This window comes from Notolepis coatsorum, assembly GCF_963971535.1.
Source record: "Notolepis coatsorum genome assembly, chromosome: 13".
Classification (NCBI taxonomy): Eukaryota; Metazoa; Chordata; class Actinopteri; order Aulopiformes; family Paralepididae; genus Notolepis; species Notolepis coatsorum.
This window is the reverse complement of record NC_140177.1, coordinates 8,100,440-8,117,611: the sequence shown is the minus strand read 5'-3', so window position 1 is coordinate 8,117,611 and position 17,172 is coordinate 8,100,440. Positions and strand designations below refer to the sequence as shown.

The 17,172-nt window shown below is 44.0% G+C and overlaps 2 protein-coding genes across 3 annotated transcripts in view; both read right to left on the bottom strand.

Moving 5' to 3' along the window:
• LOC311238754 (uncharacterized protein) overlaps positions 1–13,151 on the bottom strand; it is a gene marked incomplete at its 5' end in the record, with an annotated part of 35,142 nt that extends 21,991 nt beyond the window's left edge. Inside the window, 4 exons of one of the 2 annotated variants that reach the window (XM_084326931.1) lie at positions 10,207–10,380; positions 10,515–10,688; positions 11,172–11,345; positions 11,527–13,151. In XM_084326931.1, coding sequence (XP_084183057.1) covers positions 10,207–10,380; positions 10,515–10,688; positions 11,172–11,345; positions 11,527–13,067 — 2,063 coding nt within the window. The remainder of the gene's footprint in view (positions 1–10,206; positions 10,381–10,514; positions 10,689–11,171; positions 11,346–11,526) is intronic. The other variant, XM_084326932.1, reaches the window with a different exon arrangement.
• LOC311238881 (uncharacterized protein) overlaps positions 13,050–17,172 on the bottom strand; it is a gene marked incomplete at its 5' end in the record, with an annotated part of 52,655 nt that continues 48,532 nt past the window's right edge. Inside the window, one exon of the mRNA XM_084327080.1 lies at positions 13,050–13,177. The remainder of the gene's footprint in view (positions 13,178–17,172) is intronic.

The window sequence follows — 17,172 nt, the reverse complement described above, 5'->3', positions numbered from 1 at the left end:
GGAGATTAAGATACTCTCCAGTTCATGCTCCCCGGACCTGGAACATCTGTCCATTCAATGTCGACCGTTTCATCTCCCCCGAGAATTCACCGCCATTATCATGACGGCGGTGTACATCCCTCCACAAGAGAACTGTCGTGTCACGTGAGGTAAAGATGTGGTCCGACGAATCAGAGGCAGTGCTACAGGACGCACTTGATGACGTCGACTGGGGTATGTTTCAGTCTAGCTCCAGCGGCGTCAGCAAATTTGCGGATGCTGTTAGCTTTCTAGCAACACTAGCTACCATCATCCCTGTACCGAAGAAACCCTCCCCAACATGTCCAAATGACTACAGACCGGTGGCACTCACCTCTGTGGTCATGAAATGTTTTGAGAGGCTGGTCAAGGACCACATTTGTGCCTCCCTCCCCAGTGATATGGACCCTATGCAATTTGCATACAGGACAAACGGGTCCACTGACGACGCGGTCTCCCAGGTACTGCACAGCACCCTCTCCCACCTTGACCGTCAGAAGGGGGGCTATGTAAGACTGTTGTTCATTGACTACAGCTCAGCGTTCAACACCATAGTCCCCACCAGACTGGTGGACAAGCTGATCGAGCTGGGTCTGAGCTCCGCCCTGAGCGCCTGGGTACTGGACTTTCTGAGTGAAAGACCCCAGGCGGTCAGGGTGGGGGGTCAGACCTCCAACACCATCACCCTGAGCATCGGGTCCCCCCAGGGCTGTGTTCTAAGCCCCCTGCTGTACTCACTCTACACACACGACTGTGTGGCCAAGTTCAGCTCCAACTCCATAGTGAAGTTCGCCGACGACACGGTGGTGGTGGGGCTGATCTCGGACAACGACGAGAAGGCCTACCGGGAGGAGGTTGAGGTACTGGAACGCTGGTGCCAGGACAACAGCCTGCTCCTGAACATTGGTAAAACCAAGGAGCTGATCGTGGATTATAGGAGAGGACAGCAGGAGACACACAGACCACTGATGATTAACGGGGCTACCGTGGACAGGGTGAGCAGCTTTAAGTACCTGGGGGTCCACATCTCAGAGGATCTGACATGGTCAACACACATAGACACAGTAGTAAAGAAGGCGAAACAGCGCCTCTACCACCTGAGACAGTTAAGGAAGTTCAGAGTATCGGGGAAGATACTCCAGTCCTTCTACTCAGGAGCTGTAGAGAGCATCTTGACCGGAAACATCACTGCCTGGTATGGAAACAGCACGGCACAAGACAAGAAGGCTCTACAGAGAGTGGTGCGCTCAGCCGAGCGTACCACGGGTATTGCACTACCTCCCCTGCAGGTTCTATACAACAAGAGGTGCAAATCCAGAGCCTGCAGGATAATGAAAGACCCTCACCACCCCAATAACAGCCTGTTCCAGCTGCTGAGGTCAGGCAGACGCCTGCGAACCCCAGCTACTAGGACAGAGCGGCTTAGGCTCAGCTTCTTCCCCCAGGCCATCAGAGTCCTGAACAATGAACATTGAGTACCACTGTAACACTTTAGCATGAGCGGGCACACACTCAGGCCGCACGCACCCTCACTTATTGCCAAAAGGAAAGGCCACTTTAAATTAGTATTAGCAACAGTAACAGTGTATTGCACTACTATTACTACTACTGTTAACTGTCAACTGTTACCCGTCATTGCACAAATTTATTGTTACCTACTACCTGTTATTGCACAATTTTATTGCAAATTTTTTTTGTATTGGATTCTATTATATGTTATATGTTGTACCAATTGCACATCGTTGCGGGCAAGACCACCCGCATTTCATTGTATATCCGTATGCCGTGACAAATAAAACTCTTGACTTGACTCTTGACTAGCTGATATTGTCCTCACAAAGAAGGTGCAGGTTTTCCCAAACCAGAAACCGTGGGTTGACAGTACTATCCGAGCGGCTCTGAAAACTCGCACCACTGCTTACAACCTGGGCAGAGAGTCAGGAAACATGGAATAGTATAAGGCTACAGTCTATACTCTGCGCAAGGTTGTAAAGCTTGCTAAGAGGTCATACGCTGACAAGATGGAGGCACAAATGGCACAGAAGGACACAAGAGGCTTATGGCGAGGGCTACGGACGATAACTGACTACAAAGTCAGTGCCACCTCAATGGGGAGTGCCGACGCCTCTCTCGCGGACCAGCTCAACTCCTTTTACGCTCGGTTTGGTGCAGACAGTAGCGACGCTAGCTCACCGGCTAACGACGCCACTGACGCGCCGGCCGTCGTGGAGGGGGGGGGCATCCGCGAGGGGCGGGGGCACTCTCATTGACGGAACACAGTGTGAGAAGAGCATTTATGCGGGTGAACACCAGAAAGGCAGCTGGCCCAGATGGGATAACAGGACGTATACTTAAGTCCTGTGCTAACCAGCTAGCCCCAGTGTTCACCACCATATTTAATCTATCCCTGGCGGAATCCGTGGTCCCTGCCTGTTTCAAGGTGTCTACTATAATCCCGGTACCAAAGAAATCCTCCCCAACAGGTCTTAATGACTACAGACCGGTGGCACTCACCTCTGTGGCCATGAAATGTAGAGGCTGGTCAAGGATTACATTTGTGCCTCCCTCCCCAGCGATATGGACCCTATTCAATTTGCATACAGGCCAAACGGGAGACTGCGGTCTCCCAAGTACTGCACAGCACCCTCTCTCACCTAGACTGTCAGAAGGGGGGCTATGTGAGACTGTTGTTCATTGACTATAGCTCAGCGTTCAACACCATAGTCCCCCCTGTAGGCGCCGTAATGGAGGTCCGAGTATTCTCATTCAGTATTATATTTATGTTGCATTATTAGTTGTACTGTCACTTTAGGTGGTGGGCATGCTCACGGGGGTGTGGCGCTAATGGGAGTGTTCTTATAATAATAATAATCTTCATTTATATAGCACCTTTCATACACAAGAGTGCAGCTCAAAGTGCTTAACAGAGACCCGTCTTCTTTAAACAAGTCAAGAAGAAAGAAAAACAGTAACACAGTAGGTCAATAAAAAACAAGAATACCATAAGGTCCATAAGCTCAAAATAAATGCATGCATGCATTGCATTATGTAGTTTCATTCACCTTTTCATGTTGTTGACAGTTCACGGAGAGAGGGGGTGAGAGTTAGGAGCGCATATTTTCTTTTGACCGCAAGAGCGCAAGAACGCATCAGTATCAGTATATTAGTGTATGTAAATAAGTGTATTTTATTTGTCTCATGAAGCGAAAGAATAAAAGCCTCAAAAGTATTTCCTGGACGTGGAATGGAGTTATTTCACGATGCGCGTCAATTGTTTGAACTTCTCTACTCAGCCCCTCGGCACTACCTGTCTATGACAGTCTACTGCCGCAACAGTCCCCACCAGACTGGTGGACAAGCTGATCGAGCTGGGTCTGAGCTCCGCTCTGAGCGCCTGGATAGTGGATCTTCTGAGTGAAAGGCCCCAGACGGTCAGGGTGGGGGGTCAGACCTCCAACACTATCACCCTGAGTATCGGGTCCTCCCAGGGCTGTGTCCTGAGCCCCCTGCTGTATTCACTATACACTAGGGGTGTAAAGGTATGCGCATCCGTACCGAACCGAACAGTTTCAGTGTGTACCATACCGTACCGAACGGCTGTGTAGTGTACCGAACTAATACAACGGTATGTTAACCACTAACGGCCCTGATGAAAAACAACCAGCCTGATATGTGGTCTCTCTCTAACATCATCCCAGTGCCTAAGTCCGGAGATCTCTCGAAGCCAGACAACTACCGTGGCATAAGTCTGACATGTGTCATTGCAAAGATGTACAATCGCATGATACTAAACCGGATAAGGAATGCCATCGACCCCCACCTCAGGGAGAACCAAAATGGTTTCCGAGAGAAGAGGACCACTGTGGCCCAGATCTTGGCCTTGAGAAGAATCATCGAGGAGGTGAAGAAGAACAACCTGACAGCGGTACTGTGCTTTATCGACTTAAAAAAGGCTTTTGACTCGATACACAGAGCCGTGATGATGAGGATACTCGAGGCCTACGGAGTCCCTCCAAATCTACTCCGGGCCATAGGGACCATGCACACGGGTACAAGGGCCAAGGTGGTAACCCCAGACGGCAACAGTGAAGAATTTGACATCCTGGCTGGAGTGATGCAAGAGGACACCCTTGCCCCCTTCCTTTTCGTCATAGTCCTCGACTATGCGCTCAGGAAGGCCATCAATGGACGGGAGCAGGAACTTGGTCTCACAATAACCCCAAGGAGATCGAGACGACACCCCACCATAGTCCTAACAGACCGTGACTACACGGACGACAGCCTGCTCTCTGACCATGTGGAGCAGGCACAGGAACTCCTGTGCAGAGTGGAGACGGAGTGCGCCAAGGTTGGCCTTAGGCTAAATGCCAAGAAAACCGAGGTCATAATGTATAACATCCTCCCAGATCATCCACTTCTAAGGACAACAGGAGGCTCTGCTCTAAAGGAAGTCGGTGATTTCAAATACCTGGGCTTGTGGGTCAACTCGTCCGAGCAAGACCTTAAAGTCAGGAAGGCGCTTGCGTGGAGGGCTCTGAACGGCATGACCAGTGTGTGGAAATCCAACCTCCCCCGTCAAATCAAGCTCAACTTCTTTCATGCAACAGTTGAGTCTGTCCTTTTGTATGGCAGTGAATGCTGGACCTTGAAGCCCACCCTGCAGAAGTCCTTGGATGGGTGCTACACCAGAATGATGCGTGTGGTGCTCAACATCAACAGGGATGAGCATGTCACTAATGCAAACTTGTATGGGGGGGTGCTAAGGGTGAGCAAGAAAGTGGCAGTCAGGAGAATGAGGCTGGCAGGTCACTGCCAGAGACACCATGAGATGCCAACCAGCAAACTTGTGCTGTGAGAACCAACACACGGGCATCGATCACGAGGACGTCCCACATTAACATACGTGGACGTACTCAGGAGAGATGCGGGAACAGAATGCACCGGCAAGCTAGCCAGATGCATGGAGGATCGGGATGACTGGAAGCACCGATGGAGGGCCCGTCCGAGGACGACCTAGATAGACACCCCACGGGAGCTGTTTTTTTCACAATCTAATATAATTATTATTATTTAAAAAGAAATGTACAAGTCGATTATTAATTTCAATATAGAATATTCATTGACAGCCCTACAAGTACAATTAGTTACTGCACACTAGATCACCCCTGAGTGGAACATGGAAAGCCAAACTTTCCCCCACTGTACTGAAAACCCGTACCGAAGAGTCACCTTTTATTTTAGAAAAAGTGATGCTTGGTGAAAGTTAGATTTGCACTTTATTAATCCCAATAGGGAAATTCATTCTTGTTTGATGATCAAGAGGCACCTTTTATTTGTTTTAAGTGAAGTTTGGTGAAGAAGCAGGTTATTGCACTATTAATCCCAAAAGGGACATTCATCTTTGTTTGATCAAGAGTAACCTTTTATATTATATATATTATTATAAAAAATATTTTTAAGTGGAGATTGGTGAAAGTTAGGTTTGCACTTCAATCCCAATAGGGACATTCATCTTGGTTTGATACTTTTTTTGTGTCAAATAAAGACGCGTTTTTATCGGATTTAAAAAAAAATTATCAGGGATTTTATTTTTAGGCCATATCGCCCAGCCCTAATATCTAGTAAGCTATACAAAAAGAAAGTTTAATGTGACTGATCTAGTGAGCTAGAATCGGAATATTCCACCCATAAATAGCCAATGTCAAGTATAAATAACGTAACGTTTTGACGTTAGCCAGCTAGCTAGTAGTACGGTGATATGTTGCCAATTGATTTCGGTCGAATAACATTAGCGAGATTGGCCTACGTTCCGTTACATATTCATAATCATGAAAGTGTAGTGCCGAAGGTTAATATAGGATAGACAACGCTAAACATGTATTTTTTAGACTTATATCTAGAGGGCTCATTTGCCTCTTTCGAAGATCTCCAAGCTAAGTTTAACTTACCCCATTCTCACCTATTCCGCTATCTTCAGGCCTGTGACTACGCTCGTACCCATCTTGTACCTTTTCCTCAGTCCCCAACGGGTTCAGTGGTGAACAAAATACTCTCTCTTCCTAAGGCACAAGGCGGGATCTCTACCCTATACGATCTCATATCTTCACTGGAAGTGTTCTCACTTGCAGGGGTTAGAGGTAAATGGGAAGCGGAGCTTGAGCTCGACCTGGCTGATGGACAGTGGGACGAGGCAGTCTTTAGGGTCAATAACACATCATCGTGTGCTCGTCTAAGTTTAATTCAGTTTAAGATCTTGCACAGGGTCCACTTTACAAAAGCTAGACTTAACAACCTTTTTCCAGACACACCCGATATCTGTGACAGGTGTGGCCTGTCACCAGCCAATCACACCCATATGTTCTTCTCCTGCCCCAAGCTGGCTGAGTTCTGGTCTTGTTTTTTCGATACGCTAGGCAAAGCCCTAAACATCAACCTAGAGCCATGCCTAGAGCTGCCGCGATTACCGCATTACCGCGGTATCGCTGTTACATCACGGCCACCGCAGAGTAGGCTGAATACCGCGTCACTGCTGTTTTTTATAATAATAATAATAAATTACCCTCCTCTCGTTGGGCTTGCGGCTCTGCAGATATACCCTACTCCTCTGTCGAGGTTCCAAGCGACCCTATTGGGTACCAGAAAAGTCACGTGAAACATTGCAGACCACTGATTGGTCAGAAGAGAGACGCGTCACGCGTTGTAGCGTCATGCAGTGTGTTACCACCAATCGGCAAGCGCGTATTAGTTTTTTACGTCCTGAATGTCAGCTCATCACAACACGGCTAATAACGTTAGCTTTAACTCTCCGCCGGAGTGGACTACCATCGCTCGTCAGGAGTACTAAAAGAGACATAATGATTTTACTGTCTGCAACGAATGTTATAATAAAAGCCCTTCGTTCTATACACTTGTCTGATTGAAAACTTTATTAACAGACCGCAGAATGGGACAACTCAGCACGCTCTGAGCAAAGAAAGGAACTGAGATATGAATAGAGTATTGCTTGGCTTGCTATGGTCCGGTAAATACGCTGATGTTATTGAACGTATAACTATATAATGTCAATGCCACAAAACGAATGCCTTTATTATAAAGTAGTAACTTTATAGTAATAATAATAAGAAAGGGTCGGGGGGGTTAGGGGTAACCACCCCTGCCCGCGACACCGAGTGAACTGCGCACGACCAGAGGGGAAACTTCGAATCCGTGTTTCACTTTCAATAACTAATGCGTGCTTGCCGAATCCCAAACAATATTCATGCTGCAAAGTCATCCTCTAAAGATAGACATTTAGACTAGAGGCAGGCTATATGCTATAAAGAGTAGACTACTACTAAAAAAAAATGCATTCAAACTTTTTTTTTTAATTTTTTGTGTGTGTGCGGTAATAACCGCGGCGGTAGGAAATATTTAGCAAATTTGTGCGGTAAGGAAATAATCAATACCGCGGCAGCTCTAGCCATGCCCCTTGGTAGCCATCTTTGGGGTGCCCCTTACACCTGCTGGAACTAGATGTCATAGCTTTCGCTTCACTCATAGCCCGTAGACGTATCCTCCTGCAGTGGAAAAGCCCAAGCTCACCGTCCACCACCTTCTGGCTCAAGGACTTGATGTCATATCTTTCATCGGAAAAGGTAAAGTACTCTCTAAGAGGCCAATTTTTATGACAGATGGCAACCTCTAATCACATTCACAAACACTCTCACATCCCTTGGCCCTGACTGATCCTAAAGAAATACTGATCCTAAAGAAATACTTCTTCTCTGAGGTGAGCACCTTAGATACCCTGTTGTAAACTCCGCCCCACTGTATATTCTATCCTGGTTATTTATTATTATTATCATCACCATTATTATTTTTAACTTATCATTATATATATTTTTTTTGCCTTGTATAGTTCTTGTCTTTATTGTTTTTCGTCGTCCCTGTTCAATTTCAGTCCTGTCCGTCTCGTCATGTCCCATAAAAGAAAAAAAAGAAACATGGTGATATGTTATACATTGATAACTAACTTTTGCTTCTCTGTACCACCTATGTTTCACCAATAAAAGATATATATATAAAAAAAAAAAAAAACAATATGGTCCATGCGGAACCCTTATCCCCAACACATAGTTCTGTGTGTGAATTATGTTGAGCCACCAAAAAAGATGAATTGTTTAAATGTATGTTTAATCCAGTAAGAATAGTACTAGGCTATATAACACACATCTGTGCAAGTTACATTAACAAAACGTATTGCCCTTTCGACATGTAGCCTCCATATTCATGATCATGAACGTTTATTTGGAAGTATTTTTTATTCTGTACTTAGTTTGCAAGTGGTCAGACAGTTCCCTCTGTGTGTAATACAGACAGTCTTCACACATTCTTAAATAACACTTACAGAAAAGCTGATGTGCGTGTTTGTGCACTGTAATAAAAGATGTTTTGTTTAAAAAAAAAAAGTTATGTACCGAATACCGTGATATACTGTGAAACCGTGGTATTTTCGCCAAAGGTTATCGTACCCTCAAAATGTCATATCGGCACATGCCTAGTCTACACTACAGGCTGCGTGTATACTTTCCGCAACGGAGTTCGGTTTCCTCCGATTGGCCGCGACCCCCACGTGACCCGCCCCCCTTATCGCTGCCGCTGCCGCTCGCCGCTGTGTTGCAGCGCAGAGCGCTCGCTTCCTGAGTCGCGAAATGCGCCACTCTGCAGTCAAGAAACGCGCTGTTGGTAACTCATCTTAATGTGCTGCTTATGCAGTTATCAGCTGTTCAAGAAACGCAGTCATCTTAATATGCTGCTTATGCACCACATCAAAACATGTAAAATATTTAAACAACCATTAAGCAGTGTTGGGCGCGTTACTCAGGAAGTATAGGAGTTGTGGAAAGCAGGATGAGAGAGCGTAGATTTCAGTGTGTATCATTTAATCATTTATCATTTAACATTTGAAAGGCATACATTGTTGTCATACAGAAGTACAGAATACTTTTATACAAAATACTTCTTACTGTTACGCTCCAGAGACTGTGCTAGACAAGATAAGTATGAAATAAAATAGTATAGCATGTAAAATAGGAGTAAAAATAGATGTCACAGTGTTCAGTATAGACATATGTACAATGTTCGATGCAGAATAGAAGTAACTGAGTTACCATACAATATACTATGCAATGTACTAATATACAATACTATATAGTGCAAAGCAGAAATGGGATGAGGTACAATTTAGGTACAATTTACAGTAAGGTGCACAAGTTGACCTAAAAGTGTGTTTAGGTGATCTAAAGTGTGGAGAGTGGGTGCTGCAGTGTGTCGTTTGTTTCATTCTGATTTAATTACTGGACTGTCATTATTGTTATTATTATTTCTGTTATTGTCCTGTGATTCATCGTTGATTATTAAAGTTACTGTATTGTTTATCTTGTTTCATGTATAAAAAAAAAAAAAAAAAAAAAAGGGAATATAAAAAACATTTGTTAAAAAAAAAAAAACATACTCAACCTCTACTGTCTTTAACTATGAATGAACACAACACTAACTTACAGACCGTGACGCCAACCTCTACTGTCTTTAACTATGAATGAACACAACACTAACTTACACTGACGGCAACCTCTACTGTCTTTAACTAGATGACTGCACAAGAGCACGCAATGTGAAAAGCGACAATATTATTAAACAGCAGCGAGCAAAACGTCTCAGGAAGCGAGCGAGTCCATGGCCGCTCGCTCTGCCGCGCGCGGCAGCGGTGGATAGGGGGGCGGGTCACGTGGGGGTTGCGGCGAATCAGAGGAACCCGGAAACCAAACTCTGTTGCGGAAAGTATACACGCCTACAGGCTACACTACTAGGTCTACACTATACTATAGTTTAAGGCTACTTCCACTGTTTTACTGCATTACAGTAGTTATAGTCGTTTCTATCAATAAAAAAAATCTATTACATATATATTGTTGGTGCTCCTTAGATTTTGATGGGTGGTCCTAAATTTTTGCTGGTGCTCCAAACTTTTTGAAGTTGGGAGCACCAGTGCTACAGAGTAAAAAAGTTTATTTCGAGCCCTGCCTATACACACACATAAGTTAAAACCACAGAGACACAAAGGTACTAGTATTTAACCAACACACCAAATGTACATATTTCCTATTCATCTGATGTTTTTAAATGTTTTTAAAAAGTGCCACATCCTACCTGAGAGTCTCCAGTCTCCAGTGTAGATCCTGCAGACAAGCAGAGAGCAGCTTCACTCCCGAGTCTCCTGGGTGATTGTAGCTCAGATCCAGCTCTCTCAGGTGGGAGGGGTTGGAGCTCATAGCTGAGAACAGATGCAGACAGCCTTCCGCTGTGACCAGACAGCCTGACAGTCTACACACACACATTCAGATACACAGGTACTAATTATTCAACCAACACACCAAATGTACATATTTCTTTTTAATCTGATGTTTTTAAAAGATGTTTTAAATGGTTGTCTGTTGAACTGGTCCAGGAACACTGACCTGAGAGTCTGCAGTCTACAGTGTTGACTCCCCAGTCCAGCAGAGAGCAGCTTCACTCCTGAATCCTGCAGGCCGTTGTTACTCAGGTCCAGCGCTCTCAGGCTGGAGGACTTGGAGCTGAGAACTGATGATAACTCCTTACAGCATTTCACTGTGAGGCTGTTTTGCTTCAACCTGAAGAAGAATAATAGAACAGTAGAGAATATAATAGAATATGGCTACAAATATGACGAGGAAGAACACAGACCAGAGAGAACAGCATAAATCTTCCACTACAACTCGTACACCTTACTGTAAAATTGTACCTAAAATTGTACCTAAATTGTACCTCATCCCATTTCTGCTTTGCACTAGATAGTATTGTATATTAGTACATTGCATAGTATATTGTATATTGTATGGTAACTCAGTTACTTCTATTCTGCATCGAACATTGTACATATGTCTATACTGAACACTGTGACCTATTTTTACTTCTATTTTACATGCTATACTATTTTATTTCATACTTATCTTGTCTAGCACAGTCTCTGGAGCGTAACAGTAAGAAGCATTTTGTATAAAAGTATTCTGTACTTCTGTATGACAACTATTAAAGAAACTTGAAACTAATATAATCATATAAGATCAACATGGAATAGAACAGTTTAAACGGACCTGAGAGTCTGCAGTCTACAGTGTGGACGCCCCAGTCCAGCAGAGAGCAGCTTCACTCCTGAATCCTGCAGGTCGTTGTTACTCAGGTCCAGCTCTCTCAGGCTGGAGGACTTGGAGCTGAGAACTGAGGCCAGAGCTTCACAGCATCTCTCTGAGAGGTTACAGTCACCAAGTCTGGATATGCAATAGATACAATTAATTGTTGAAAAGTGGTGTATTATTTCTTAATACATAATAATAATAATAATAATAATAATAATAATAATAATAATAATAATAATAATAATAATAATAATAATAATAATAATAATAAGCATTAAGAGAATACAATGTATTAACATATAAATGTACCCACAGAGATATAGTAGAGGCGTTGACCACTGGCAGCAGCCTCAGAAGAGCCTCCTCTGAAGCAGAGTATTTCTTCAGCTCAAACACATCCAGCTCCTCTTCTGATGTCAGCAACACAAAGACCAGAGCTGACCACTGAGCAGGGGAGAGTTCTTCAGTGGAGAGCCTTCCTGAGCTCAGGTACTGTTGGATCTCTTTCACTAGAGAGTGGTCATTCAGCTCATTGGTCTCCAGTGAGAGACCCAGCAGGAAGCGGAGGAACAGGTCCAGGTGTCCATTCTCCCTCTGTAAGGCCTTGTCCACAGCAGATGTGTGTTTTACCAGCTTCGACCACCAGGAGGTTGACTCTGGTTCAGACAGTAGATTGACACCACTGTTCATGAATGAGAGAAAGACATGAAGAGCAGCTAGAAACTGCTGAATGCTCAGATGGACAAAGCTAAACACCTTCTCCTGGTGCAGCCCACTCTCTTCTCTGAAGAGCTGTGTGAACACTCCTGAGTACACCGAGGCTGCTCTGACATCAATGCCACACTCTGTCAGGTCTGCTTCATAGAAGATCATGTGGCCTTTCTCCAGCTGTTCAAACGCCAGTTTTCCCAGAGACAGAATGATCTGAGTCGGAGTGCTCTCTTCATTCCAGTGTGGATCTGTCTCAACTCTCCCATGGTACTTCTTATTCCCCTGTATGGACTTAAACACCACAAAGTGTTCGTACATCTCAGTCAGGGTCTTTGGCAGCTTTCTTCTCTCATCTGTTCTCAGCATGTTCTCCAGAACTGTAGCAGTGATCCAACAGAAGACTGGGATGTGGCACATGATGTGGAGGCTCCTTGATGTCTTGATGTGCGAGATGATTCTGCTGGCCAGCTTCTCATCATCTCTGAATCTCTTCCTGAAGTACTCCTCCTTCTGTTGGTCAGTGAACCCCCGTACCTCTGTTACCATGTCAACACACTCCGGAGGAATCTGATTGGCTGCTGCAGGTCGGGAAGTTATCCAGATGAGAGCAGAGGGAAGCAGATGACCCTTGATTAGGTTTGTCAGCAGCACGTCCACTGAGGTTGGCTCTGTGACATCAGTCCAGACCTCATTGTGGTGGAAGTCTAGAGGAAGTCGACACTCATCCAGACCATCAAAGATGAACGCAACTGTGAATTCATCATAGCTGCAGATTCCTGCTTGTTTGGTTTCCAAGGAGAAGTGATGAAGAAGTTCCACCAAGCTGTATCGTTTCCCCTTCAGTGGGTTCAGCTCTCTGAACGTGAATGGAAACATGAAGTGTACATGCTGGTGGGCTTTTCCTTCAGCCCAGTCCAGAGTGACCTTCTGTGTTAAGACTGTTTTACCAATGCCAGCCACTCCCTTTGTCATCACTGTTCGGTTTGCTTTATCCTGTCCAGATAAGGCTGTAAAGATGTATTTACTTTTAATCAGCGTTTCTGGGCTCACTGGTTTCCTGGATGCTGCTTGGATCTGTGTGACCTCATGTTCAGTGTTGACCTCTCCACTCCCTCCCCTTGAGATGTCGAGCTCTGCGTACATCTGATTCAGAAGGGTTGGGTTTCCTTCTTTAGCGATTCCCTCAAACAAACACTGGAACCTCGTCTTCAACCTAGATTTGAGTTTACGACGACACTTCACACGAAGAGTTTCTGAATGAAGATAGAAAACAGGACATCAATTAATGAATAATATGGTAGATTTGAGTGCTAAGCATTTTTATACCTACATTAACTAATCTAGCTTTATCAGAATAACCACTGGAAATGTCCATGTCTAACTGGGGAATATATACATTTACCAAGAATGTTTTGAATGTATAAGACTGAATTCGGTCGTTAATTGAGCGTTAATTTATCGTCATAATTAGGGCACAAGTATCTTGTGTTTTATTATAATGTACAGTGATACAGGTGTAAAGTAGGGCCCTATGGAATCCGCAATCGCAGAATCACGGAGGATTTCACAGAATTCGGAATTATCGCGGAATGGTGTGGAATTTGCTTAAATTATACATAAATCGGTTTTCATATAAATCAATCTTCACTACGACTCTAAGACGGTGACGCTGCACGGTCTACTGCATGGAGTGATGAAATGACAGCTACCAAATCCATTCCGGGACAACGGAACGCAGTAAATGAGTCTCTTTCTTTCTCTCTCTCAGAACGCAGTAAGGCTGAGCCCGAACCCTGTTTTTAGGGTTCGAACGTTCGCCAGGGTTTATCGAACGGACGTTCGTTTTTTTTTTAAATGTTTAATAAATCTTTTTTTTAATAAATTGTTTTTTTCATTTTTTTAATAATAATTTTTTTTTTATTGTATTATTATAGATCCTACGGAGGGCGGCATTGCATAGTCTATTGGTGAAAAACATGTTGTTTACAGTGGTGGCTGTTCATGTAAACATGTAATTAAACAAAGCACTCAGAAGAAAATAAACAAGCTACTGAATCAAAGTATGATAAACAATAGCCCTTGCAGTCACGTAAGGGGCTAGATAAACAAATGCATTAGTTTTGTGGCATTAACGTTATATAGTTAGTGTTACACGTTCAATAACAGGTATTCACTCTTGGTCGACGGGGAGGGGAGCCGGGAGGAGAGGCGCACGCCTCGGCTCAACAGACCCGTCCACCGTCTACCTCGGAACGGCCGGGCTCCCAACACGCCTGCCGCCCGTCCGCCCTACCACCGTTCCGAGGTAGACGGTGGACGGGTCTGTCCACCGTGCGCCTGCTGTTGTTTCCAACGCAACCACCTCCCGCCATGAAGCTCGCGCTCCGTGGCCGAAAAAGGATGGTATTCATTAATGATCCTAATCTGCAGGTTCACCTACGGAAACCTTGTTACCGATTACTTCCTCGGCGGGGAGCTAACTACGGCTCCCCGGTAGCTACGGTAAGTCTGTTGAGGCTTGCCGATTGGTGGTAACAGCAGAGGCGGGTGCAAGCGGTGTGACGTAATTGGCAGAATCGCCGGTCAATCAAAATAGAGCTCTGGTTGAGAAATAGTATCCCGCTGCAGCCCGGCAGACCATACTGGTTGAGCCGAGCGCCTCGCATTCACATCACCTCAACCCCGTGCGCATCCTTTATTTTTTTTTCACCGAACGTTCGAACCTATTAATTAAAGTCCGAATGTCAGCGTAACGAACGAACGTTCGAACGTTCGGGCTCAGCCTTAGAACGCAGTGCTCGCTCCGTAATAGTCAGACTTGCGTCTCTCTCGCTCTCTCCCTCCCTCTCAAGTAGCCAAACGTTAGTCCAAATATCCAGTTTGTTTTTATAGCGTGTGTGCAGATGAGGTCAGAGGAGTTTGATAGTATTTACTGAGGATGGCCAGATAATGTTGATATTTAAACTTAAAAAATAATAATATTTAAACTTAAAAAAAAGAGAGAAGCTTCAGCAAGTACAAAACGCTGCTGACCCGACAAAAGAGAATCCCTCACTTGAGGAAAACACAAAGCGCCTAACCATTATGCATCACAATGGTGATGTCAGCCAGAGATGTGGAGAAGCATGAACCTTTAAAGGACATCGCTTTCAAAGAGATTACATTCGTTTAATTCCGATTTATTTTAAACAAATTATTATTTTGTATTATTTAGTTATTGCACTGCACTGGCAGTTTAACTGCATTGAACTGAACAAAAAAAATTAATTGAACTGCACTGGCACTGTTGTACGGCATATGTGCCGTTATTAAAGTTACCGGTAGTTAAAAACATAATTTTGTATTCTTTTTTTTGTGGTTAAACTTAAATCAAAAAGGAAAAAATACAAGTTAAATACAAGTTAAACTAGCGAAGAAGCGTCTCTTACTGCTCTCCAGAGACATATCATCATATTAAACTAGTGAAGACAGAGTCTCTTACTGCTCTCCAGAGACATATCATCATATTAAACTAGTGAAGACAGTCTCTTACTGCTCTCCAAAATAAAATACCCGAAAGACTAGTAGTATAGGGAGATGTAGTGGTTACATGATTGCTATTTCCGGCCATTTCTAAATAGTCTAGTTTAAAACAAATAAAGCATCAACATTTGCATGGTTAAAAACGATGGTTCAAACATCCGTTCGAAAAACCCTGGCGAATGTTCGAATCCCAAAAACAGGCTTGGGGACAGCTCTAACTGGAGCTGAGTTGAATGTGTTAAAATAGACATAAACAAGTGAAGGATTGGACTTTGCGAGCTAACTGTAATACAATGTTATTTTTTTACAATCATTTACATAACATCTTAAGAAATTACTAATGTGTATGGGAACTGACAAAAAAGGTAATGGTAAAGGTAACACTTAAAATGCATTATTGCAGCGGCAAAAGGCGCTGTGAAATTTTTTTGGTGCACCCAAATGATGTGCTGGTGCAACCAATGTAAAAAGTGAGTCTGGAGCCCTGCAAGTCCTTTCGACTGCAAACAATGATGGATGTAATTGTATTAACGTTACGGGGTTAAGACCATGTTTATTCTATTACACTACTAATTATGGGTGTAACGGTACACAGAAGCCACGGTTCGGTATGTACCTCGGTTTTGGGGTCACTGTTCGGTACAACAGGACAAAAATAGAATGATTATTATATATTTATAATTATTATTATTATTATTAAATATAATATTTTTGTATTAAGTTATACTTAGTTCCACCTAGGCTTGCCGCGGTAGTCAGTCAGTGATAACGGTGTCATTCTTGTGTTCAGGAATCCACTTGAGTAAATGAATTGCCTAGTGCCCCCTCCCCCCACTGGTCTATACTTTCACTTCTAGAGTACATTTTACTTCACGTGAAGCAGAGACATTGTTACACAACAATGGCAGAGGATTTATCAATATTTTGGATTTAAACACTGCAGCTTAACTGGAGGAGCTCAGAGGACCAGTCCAGATCAGAAAAAGCATGTTTGCATTTTTCTCTCTCTCGAATCAACTGTGAAGGGAAAGTAGCGTTGGCACACGTTAGTGTGTGTGCACGTGTGTGTGTGTCTTTCCATTGGTTAACATTATTAGGCGAACAAGAAAATAATGAATTTTCAGCCTTGTGTAATGACCCTGCTGCTGTGTTACATTACAAACATATCATTCACCGGTTTTCGGTGCCCAACCCTATTCATGGTTTTATTTTCAGTGACACCTGTAGTAAGGGGGAGGGGGGGAGGGGAGGAAACAGCCCAGTGCAGAGCAGTGGAGGCTGCTGACCAAATTTTTAGGTGAAGCACAAATTATTATATTATATATTAAATAATATTTTTAAAACATCCCCCACTGTGTGTCAGTGGTCAGTGGACACAGATGAAAACATATTAACATTAGGTGACAGCGCACCTGACCAGATGAAATCATATTAGGTGACAGCGCACCTGACCAGATGAAATCATATTAGGTGACAGCGCACCTGACCAGATCAAAACATATTAGGTGACAGCGCACCTGATCAGATCAAAACATTTTAGGTGACAGCGCACCTGACCAGATCAGAACATATTAGGTGAAGGTGACAAGGAAGCCACAGACTCATACCCCCCCGACACTCAACTAACCGCCTCGGACAGTCCTTCATACCAGTGGCCATCAGGCTCCACAACAGTGGGCAGCGACTGCTGCCAGACATCGACCTAGAACTAATAGGAACCCAAGTA